The sequence below is a fragment of the Microtus ochrogaster genome, chromosome 16 (genome assembly GCF_000317375.1).
Source record: "Microtus ochrogaster isolate Prairie Vole_2 chromosome 16, MicOch1.0, whole genome shotgun sequence".
Lineage (NCBI taxonomy): Eukaryota > Metazoa > Chordata > Mammalia > Rodentia > Cricetidae > Microtus > Microtus ochrogaster.
In genome coordinates, this window is record NC_022018.1 from 59,170,203 (window position 1) to 59,180,932 (window position 10,730).

The 10,730-nt window shown below is 42.1% G+C and overlaps 1 protein-coding gene across 1 annotated transcript in view; it reads right to left on the reverse strand.

The window, feature by feature from the left end:
• The window catches only part of Kif27 (kinesin family member 27), a 75,378-nt gene that overhangs the window by 42,675 nt on the left and 21,973 nt on the right, over positions 1-10,730 (reverse strand). The window contains exons 6-8 of the mRNA XM_005355288.3: positions 8,015-8,184; positions 6,948-7,051; positions 2,501-2,656 (exon numbers count right to left, since the gene is read on the reverse strand). Coding sequence (XP_005355345.1) covers positions 2,501-2,656; positions 6,948-7,051; positions 8,015-8,184 — 430 coding nt within the window. The remainder of the gene's footprint in view (positions 1-2,500; positions 2,657-6,947; positions 7,052-8,014; positions 8,185-10,730) is intronic.

Sequence of the window (10,730 nt, forward strand, 5' to 3'; positions counted from 1 at the left end):
TTGGTTTGCAGTTGGTAAAACTGTTTGGGAAGGACTCAGAAGGGAGGCTTTATTGAGGAAGTGTGTCACTGGGGGTAGGCTTTGAGGTTTCCTAAACTTCACTATTCCCAGTTTGCAGAGAGCTTGTAAACTGGGATGAGAACTCTCAGCTACTACTTCAGCACCATGTGTGCCAACTGCTACTACACTCCCCACCACAACAGTAATGGACTCACCATCTGAAACTATAAGCCTCCACTAAACACTTTCTTCTGAGCTGCATTAGTCATGGTGTCTCTTCACAGCAACAGACAATCACTAAAATAACTGGGAAGGCAGAGACAGGCAGATCTCTATGGGTCTACATAACGAGACCTTGTTCAAAATGAAGAGATACACACTGATTTCATAAGACACTAGGCATAAAAAGCATATTGGAATACATGAGATACAGTATCCATGTCCCTGTCATTACTAATGACTGGCATGGGTGTTGCTTGGGAGAAGTCTTCACTGAGAATATTAAAGTTAGGGAAGCTCCACACCATCTTTGTCTATGAAGGAAAAGATCGCCTGTATAAAAGCTTGGAAGCCTTCTCTGTTGAAGCACTCACAGATGTACACAGCTACAAAAGCATATGTGCTCAGTGAGCTCCAGGGTAAGACCCCACTCCTAAAGCTCATTTATTCCAGGAGGTAATAACTGTCTCTACTTGCAGAAGCACTATCCTGAAACCCAAACCTAGATCAGCTCCCCACACTCCTAACGGGGTATCTGAGGGAACACAGCCAAACTTAATGAAATGTCTGTGCTTGCTGGAGTGAGGGTGACATGGTGCATGAATGTCACTAAGAATGAGGGACGAAGCCGACTTTGGAAGGATCCGTAGCTAGACAACAGCTTGTAATGAAGAACATGGAAACGGGGAAGCCATGTTCTTGCTGGAACAGATTTGAGACTCAGCATAATTTATGTGGTTGATAAAAGTGCTGCCTTTGCCAGGAGGACCTCAATCGCCAGCACCCATGTAATGAGAGAAGGTGCAGAGGCACATGCTTGTGCTAGCCTAGCCTACTTGGTGTATTTCAGCCAGAAAGAGACTCTCAAAAACTAAGCGGACAGTGCCGGAAGAACACCCACGGCTGTCCTCTGGCCACTGCAGAACACCCTCGGCTGTCGTCTGGCCACTGCAGAACACCCACAGTTGTCCTGGCCACTGCAGAACACCCACAGTTGTCCTGGCCACTGCAGAACACACACAGTTGTCCTGGCCACTGCAGAACACACACAGTTGTCCTGGCCACTGCAGGCACACACAGCTCTTCACCCCACTCCCACACAAGGAAACATTTTCTTCAGTTCCTTTAAATGAGACCAGAGTCATTTTGCATAGGAATTAGAAATAAAAGATGGTGTCTCTTTCACCTTCAATTCTTTACTGAAGTTCAAAGTTGTCAGGTTTGACCATTTAAACTACTAGGAAGAAAAAGACCAAAGAGCCCGAGTTGCCCTTAAGGCAAACCTAACCTGCCTTACGATGTGTGTCCACCCCAACCTGACAAAAGTCAGACACAGGACAAGAGATAAAAGCTTGGCTCATCAAAGAAAATAACTCTTAAGACCAAATCTTTACATTTTGAGAGAAATAAAATTACAAAATATCCAAAGTACAATATTTAATGTTAATAATAAACTATGAGGCTGGGGATATAGCCCACTGGGAGAGTACTTGTGTGGTGTGCTCAAAGTCCTAGTTTCTATCTCCAATACAGGAAAAAATTAAAGGGAACTATTTAAGTCAATGGTGACTAATAGTTAAAAATCATTATTGAAAAAAAAAATAACTGGGCAGTGATGGCACAGGCCTTTAATCCCAACACTCCGGAGGCAGAAGCAAGCAGATTTCTGTGAGTTCAAGGCCAATCTGGTCTACAGAGTGAGTTCCAGGACAGTCTCCAAACAACACAGAGAAACTCTGTCTTGAAAAACCAAAAAGAAAGAAAGGAAGGAAGGGAGGAGGGAGGGAAAGAGGGAGACAATTATTGTTAGGGCATAACTTACTGAACGGCACATGCAAACACCTAAGCTGATTTTGCTTTGGTTTTGTTATTACTGTTGTTGTAGTTCAGAGTGATGTCACTCTGTAGCCCAGACTGGCCTGGAATTCACTAGCTGGTCCAGATTGTCCTTGAACTCACAGAAATCATCCTCCTCATCCTCTAAAGTGCTAGGATTATAGAGGTGAGGTCCAGCTAGGTCCTGGGTTTAATCCTATGCTCTATAGGAAGAAAAGAAAGCTGAGATAAATATATTCCTTTTAGATCCACATACTAAATGTCATAATTCATCTACATAGAGCTAACACTATTGAGAGCAATTCCAAGGCAAGTCCTGGCCTCACAAACTTGTGCACATGCTGGCGAGACACACCCAAGTACAGGGGCGGTTGTGAGCTTCATGCCACCACATCAGGCAATCTCAGGTACTTTTCTTTCTCACACAAGCACAAGACACCATTACCTGTTTTTATTAACTCTTTGATCAGATCTTCTTTCATTCTGATGTTAATTGTAAGTTCTCTCATTTTTTGTTTCGCTTTATTAAATATGAGTTCTGAAGTCCTTAATTTTTGCATATTTAACTCTTGACTGTCCTGTAGACATTCCATCTTCAAATCTTTAAAATCAAAGACACAAAAAAAAAATCCCTGTGTTTAAAATATTTTAACTGAAGTAGAATTTTAAAACAAAAACAGAACAAAAGCAATTTAGAGTGTTTTAGTTACTTTTCTTTTCTTTTATTTATTTTTTTTTTTTTTTTTTTTTTTTTTTTCGAGACAGGGTTTCTCTGTGGTTTTGGAGCCTGTTCTGGAACTAACTCTGTAGACCAGGCTGGTCTCGAACTCACAGAGATCCACCTGCCTCTGCCTCCCGAGTGCTGGGATTAAAGGCGTGCGCCACCATCGCCCGGCTCTTAGTTACTTTTCTATTGCTGTAAAAAAAAAACCATCATGACCAAGGTAAATTATATAAGATAGCATTTATTTGGCTTACAGTTTCAGGGGTTAGAGTCCATGATGGCAGAGCAAAGACACGATAGCAGGAACAGCTGAGAGCTCACATTCTGACCCACAATGATAAAGCAGAGAGAGCACACTGGGAATGATGTGAGTCTTTTGAAACCTCAAAACCTGTCCCCAGTAACACATCTCCTCCATCAGGGTCTTACCTCCTAATCCTTCCCAGAGAGTTCCACCAACTGGAGACAAAGTGGTCAAATAAGCTTGGGGGGCTATTCTCATATTCTCTATAATCTCAAAGAGGTAGCAGAAGAGCAAACAAGAAGAGAAGGAGGACAGGAACAATGTACAGCAATTGAGATCTAAGCTTCTGTCTTACAGGAAGTTTTTAATTTAAAATATATACCCTTACACACACACACACACACACACACACACACACACACATGCATATATTTTTATCATGTTCCATAAGGTAGGAAGAATAGTTTGTATTCCCTTTAACTAAAGTCACTTGAGTTAGAGATGAGATCTCCAGGTGAAGAGAAAAGTAGTGTTTCCCTATGAACCTCTATTTTGTTGTAAGCAGAGAATGTAGTCTTTAGCTTACTCTGTTGTGAAATAATCTTTTGTACACTGTGAAGATTTGTCACTTGGATTAGTTTAATAAAAAGCTGAACAGCCGATAACTTTGGTCATTCAATGAGTCACAGATGCTCAACATCATTAAGGGGTTGGTATAAGTTGTTATTGGTCATAGTCAGGAAAAACTAGACAAAGGAGTTAGATTCAAGATCTCTTTCTGAAGGAACAAAAGGGAATATAGTATAAAATGATGAGATTGAAGGGTGGACTGTTGAGTCTACTTTTCAACAGCCACTAGTCTCAAATATTTTACACTGGTATGGACTTTTGTATATTGATACAAATTTAAGGTTACTTTGTTATACTGCATATATGTTTCTACTCTTGTTTAACATATTTTACCTATGCAGGTAATTTTAAAAGGTTATGTAAAGTTTTAGTCTTTAAAAGCTATTTAGGGTAATAAATACAGGTTAATAGTCTTCTATAACTATCAAACTTATAGCCATGTTAGGTATGTCTTCAAGGTCATACAGAGATATATTTTAGATAGGTGACCTTCAAATACTTCAAAGAGCTACAGAATATGACAATGAGACATGTCTCTTCCTGGTGGCATCAATCTACTTCAAAAAAAGGTGATGGGCATCGAAGAACCTCCATATGGAGTTTGCTTTTTTATTGTAAAAGCTAGACATTTAGGCAAAAAAAAAAGTGCTCTTGCCTCAACTGCTGACAGTATACTCTCCAAACTGGACCAGTAGAACACAAAGAAAAGTGACTGTTAAACTTTGCCAAGACAGAGTAGGACACTCCTTTAAAAATTTCTCTGTCAGATATTCTAGGTCTGTAGGCCAAAGATGGATACTCCAACATTATAGAGGAACCTTGGGTGTCTGTCCAGGCAGCCATCTGTTTCTGTCATTTGTTTAAGTTTTGGAAGTCGCTTGCTGCTGTACTTCCTGTTTACTCAAGTAATAGTTTATCCTTGGGTTTCCTGTTTGTTTGTTTATTTTGAGACAGAGTTTCTCTGTGTATCTCAGGCTGTCCTAGAACTCACTCTGTAGACCAGGCTAGCCTCAACTGCATAGAGATTCACCTGCCTCTGCCTCCTTGAATGCTGGAATTAAAGATGTGTGCCACCACCACCTGGCCTCTTTCTTGGGTTTTTGTAAGGAGTTGAAAACTTAGTACTTATAGTTGCAGTTTTCCTTAGTTATGATAAAAATGTTAATTATGTACAGAGCTGCTTTAGACTCATCAAGATACAATAAATAATGGAGTATTTTCTCCAAATATTCCAAATACAATGGACATTATAAATGTAATTCTTACCTAATAATTGTTCTTACTGTTTACAGTTTTTATGTTAGAGTTAAAACCTTTCTTTTTTTAATCTAGACAATAGGGGAAAATGTTGCTGAATAATCTTTTTATATACTGTGAAGATTTGTCACTCAGATTGGTTTAATAAAAAGCTGAATGGTCAAGAGCTAGGCAGGACTTTAAGGGCAGAGAGGACCCTGGGAAGAAGAAGGGAAGAGATGCAGAGAGTCTCCAGCCAGAGACAGAGGAAGCAGGAAAGCAAAATGGGCAGTACAGGGTAAAGGTGATAAAGCCACGAGGCAGAAAGTAAATTAATAGAAATGGGTTCGCTTAAGTTATAAGAGCTAGCTACAAACAAGCCTAAGCTACTGGCTCAGCTTTCATAATCAATAATAAGCCTCCATGTCATGACTTGGGAGCTGGCAGAAGGGACAGAAAATTACACCTACAATGCTCTTCAAGAGTGTGCTCCAGTACAATAAGTCAGTGTCCTGAGCAGAACACAAAGCTGTTTTTGTTCAGGTTACTTCATATTCATAAACAGCCTTTCAAGAAAGGAACTAGGCATACACTCATGTACATTCTACTCAAGTTTCTTTTGTGGCTGCAGATTGAAAGTAACAAATGACTCAAGGATGGGTACTTGACTAGCACATATCTTATCTTTATTATTTCTTAGTTTTATTCATATCTAATTTTGGTAGGAATTATAAGCATAGGCTCTTTAAAAGATGTCATTTCATAATTTGACATTTTTCATGTTAAATTCTCTATAATCTTACTTTTGTGTATTAACCCACTTATAGTACATAAAGAGGTAAGTTAAAATATCTTAGCTTAGCTGGAGAATGGCTCAGAAGTCAAGAGCACATGCTACTCCTGCAGAGGACCTGGGTTCGGTTCCCGGCATCCGCATTGGGTAGCTCACGCTGTAACTTCAGCTGCAGAGGATCCGACACTCTGACCTCTACAGGCATTTGTGCTTATGTGTGCATGCCCACACACAGACACGTGTGGCTTTAAATCCTCTGTGCTTATGTGTGCATGCCCACACACAGACACCCGTGGCTTTAAATCCTAGTAGAACTTTTGCTACATAATTTCTCATTTTTAAAAATTTAATTAAAATATAATCACATATTCCCCACTTCCCCTTCCTTCCTTTAACCCCTTCAATGCCTGTGTCACTGCCTCTCAAATTCAGTTTCTTTTTCTTTGATTATTACTGTTTTTATATATACACACACAGGGCATAACTGATTTTAAAATGTATAAAATTCCATCACTTTTTTCTAAAGCATTGCTGCAGCACTAATTAGGCTTCATGGTCGATCACTAGCACCAAGTGGACAGACTCCTAGCAGATTGCCTACAGTGACTTCAGGGTAGTCAGCAGTACAACGCAGATCAGAGCAAGTCCAGACTTAAACTTCTGTTCTGAAGAGTTTATGTGTCTCCAGCCAGAAGTGGTTGGTAGAAACCTTTTTTGTTTTTGAGATGGGGATCATTAAGTAATCCAGGGTTACTTCAAATTCTGAATCTTCCTGCCTCAGAGGACTAAGTGCTGAGACTTCAGGTGTACCAGTACATCCATGTTTTAAAAAAATTAAGGAGAGCCAGGTGTGGTGGCACACACCTTTAATCCCAGTACTCGGAAGCAGAGGCCTCTAAGTTCGAGGCCAGCCTGGTCTACAGACTGAGTGCCAGGACAGCTAGAGTTACACAGAGAAAGCCTGTCTCGAAAAACCAAACCTAACAGGTGGATCTCTGTAGGTTTGAGACCAGCCTGGTCTACAAGAGCTAGTTCCAGGACAGGCTCCAAAACCACAGAGAAACCCTGTCTCGAAAAACAAAACAAAAAAAACCCCCAAACCTAAGAAATTATTAAGGAATAAATATCTTGAAAAGACAAAGGATGACTGAGAATATGGAATTAACAGGAAGTTCTGCTACTCGCCAGCTCTGAGTGCACGGAAATTCTAAAGGACCGTGTTAAAATCCGCCACCACACCTGTGCAATCTGGGAAGGACACTTACCTCCATTTCCCAGATAGGACTTCTGTGTTTCATCCTGATTCTCACTTAACTCAACAAGAGAGCAAGCAGAGCCTGGCTTTTTGACCCATGAATGACTTCTAGATCTGAAAAAGAACGTTTATAAAAGATTATGGGGCTGGAGAGATGGCTCAGAGGTTAAGAGCATGGCCTGCTCTTCCAAAGGTCCTGAGTTCAATTCCCAGCAACCACATGGTGGCTCAAACCATCTTTAATGAAGTCTGGTGCCCTCTTCTGGCCTACAGGTATATACACAGACAGAATATTGTATACATAATAAATATTTTAAAAAAAGATTATAATTAAAGGCAACTTCCTGGATAGCATAACCTAGGCTTTCAACTTAGCTCCTCCAAAAGGTAATTGTACGAAACAAGCAGATTTTACCAATATTCTTTCAAATAGAGAGATCACCTCCATCTTGGATGCAATGTTTGCAGCCATTGTAGCAGAATACAGAAAGTAAAAAAGAAAAATTTCAGGCTGGAGAGATGGCTCAGCAGTTAAGAGCATTGCCTGCTCTTCCAAAGGTCCCAAGTTCAATTCCCAGCAATCACATGGTGGCTCACAGCCATCTGTAATGAGGTCTGGTGCCCTCTTCTGGCCTTCAGGCATACACACAGACAGACTATTGTATACATAATAAAGAAATATTTTTAAAAAATCACTTCATTTTTTAAAAAAAGTCTCTAGATGCCTAAGTCTAGTGGTTCAAAGGTTGAGAGCCCTTGTTGCTTTTGTGGAGGACCTAGCTTGAATCCCAGCACCCACACGGCTGCTAGCACCCATCTGTAATTCCAGTTCAAGGGAATCTGAAGCCCTCTCCTGGCCTCCTCAGGCACCAGGCAGGTGGTACACAGACATACATGGAGGCAAAACACTAACGCACATAACACAATAAAGTAAATATGTTTTTAAAAATAAAAACTGGCCTGTTCAAACACTATTTCTTAGACAGTTGATTTAGCAGAGACTCCCCACTGCTTTATAAATGGAGGAGACAGCACAGTGAGTCAAACACCAACAGCTACAGCAATGGTGTAACATACCTCTCTCTAGGCTTCTCGGGGCCCTCCGACTCCTCTCCATCACTGTTGTCAGAAAACTGGCAGTGGATGACTTCGTCTTGATCTTCTAAGTGGCCCACGAGCATCTGGCTTCGTGTCCGGAACCCGGCAAACACTTGATCCAGAGAGCATATAGGAGGATTGGAACAGACCTGGCAAGTGACCCCACCCAACAACAAAAGAGGTGATTATTTAAGCCAACTCTTATCCTAGGACTCAAAGTGTTTTAAGGGGATCTAGGTAAGAACTGGTGAGGGGCCAGTCACTGAAAATACACTCTGTGCAAACATCCAAACAAATTCCACAGTACTGTTATGCGTCACAGACTCAGCTTCCTTTCAGACCCTAGACAGCTCTTTCTCTCCTGTTTTCAGTGATGGTTTTATGGAGAATAGTATTCAAAAACAAAGCTGGAGCAGCATGATAGTATCCCACTGTCTGGCACAGTTCATGCTCCCCAGCAAAAGTGTTCATAACTCAAGTGTCCCAGTTCAGAGCTCCTGTGGACGTGTGGGGCTGCTCAGGGATACACAGCTCCTTGCACCCCAATTCCAGCACAGGGCAAACCTCATATCCATGAACTCCCCCTGCTGTGATAGCATTCCAATCCTGGAAACCAGAGCACGTTTGTGATCCTTGATATATGCAGAGGAGAGAAACCACTGCAGTGCTGCTCCAAATGACACAGTTAATGGACATCACACAACAAACAAACCCTATGGGCCAGCTAGGAACATTCAACATTATAATATATTTCTACTGTAAACATATTTTAAGTGCTCAAAAATGATCCTGAAAACAATGGTGGAGTAGAAACTGCTTTTATACTTTGTTCTAGATTCTGTTTCCAAATGCTTCCTTGTACATTACCTCTCAATAACTAAAAAGCAGGGTGACTTCTCAAAAAGAAAGTAAACAATGAAGTCCTAAGGAGACACTCAGTGTGTTAGTGTGAATCACTGCACAATATTATCACTGTAATGCACACAGGACGTGTGTACACCAGGTAGCGAGGCGCTCCTGGCAGATGAAGACGCTAGGAAAGAGAGGGTCACTTTCCTGAGGAATGTGGCCACCAATAGGCTCCACATACCCAGTGGATAACTCCATATCCATGCCCATATGGGCAGCACTAACTGGACTCTGGATCAAATAAGTAAATAATTAGAAAAGGAGGACATGCAGTTGGGAAGGAGACGTGACAGGGGTCCTGTGGGGAGCTGAAGAGGGAGAGAAGGGTGGATATTATTATATTCATGATGATAATTTCAAATAATAAATGAAGATTTAAACATTCAATTAGCTAACAGTAGAGTCCTCACGTGCCTCCTTCCCAAAGTGTGTACTTGGAGCCAGGCCTCTTGCCTCTGACTTTTGTTCCTGTGGTTGGTCCCCTGGGGACTGTCAACAATGAGGTGGGCGGAGAGTAAAGTTTCTAAGTGGCCTGAGGCACAAGAGAGAAGGCTCCTGCCTTCCCTACAGCTCTGTTTCTGACCACAGGGGCAGTAATGCTTTCCATCGCACGCTCCCAAGGCCATGATATTCTGCTCACAACGGGCCTGGAAACGGAAGCCAAGCAATCAACGACAATTTAGCCCTGGAGTCTGAAACCTAAAGAAAGCTTTCCTCTCTTCAGCTGCTTTTCTTAGCTGTGTGTCCACAGCGGTTCTTTTATAACGGTCAATGGAAATTAGCCACAAATCCAACCATAAAGAAAATCTCAGCAGCTTCCCAAAGCAAAATGGAAATTAGTAATTACAACGCCTGAACCTGCAAAGCTACAGGGAAGGATCTTTGTCTTACTGACCCTGCAAAGCTACAGGGAGGGATCTTCTTTGTCTTACTGACCCTGGAGCACCAAGCCTGGGACTAACAGAGGCCCTGTGGACACAGAGTGAGGATACAGTGGGGCAGTGCTGTGCTGGGCCCTGTCACCCGAGCCTGGGACAGAGCAGATCCACGGGTGTACGGTGAGGACACAGTGCGGCAGTGCCATCGGGGCCACACTCTAATAAGCTCTGTACCCTCCCCTGAGGTCCCCATACGTACTCTAAGGAGCGTGAGATCCTCAGGGCTTGCTTATACCTACACCTGCCTGACAAAGTCCATCCTCTCTGTACATCCTACGGCTTCACCTACTTCTCATCCTACTGACTGACCGACTGTACAGATCTCAAACAAATTATCCCCACCCAGAAAATTAGTAGTAAAACCAAAAACTTAAATAATTACATTTTCTTCACAGTAAATTCTTGGATGCTTTATTCATGATAAAGCCACACTGGGGCTGGAGAGATTGCTCAGTGATTAAGGGCACTGGGCTGCTCTTGCAGAAGACCCAGATTTGGCTCCCAGCACCCACACAGCAGCTCACAACCAGCTCAACAACTCTGGTCCCAGGGGATCTGACGGCCTCTTGCAGCCCACGCAGCACCAGGCAAGCATAGCAGGCAGAACCCATACACATAAAATAAAAAATTTAAAAAGACAAGTCAATGTAGATGTATATTTGCTACCCACATCTTTACAAACATTAACACTAAGTTTCATGTGACGTTTCTGCCATCCAGACTGTCAACTTGATAACGTTGAATGACACAAAAGTTAAAAACACTCGGGAGGCAGAGGCAGGCGGATCTCTGTGAGTTCGAGGCCAGCCTGGTCTACCAAGGGAGTTCCAGGACAGGCTCCAAAGCTA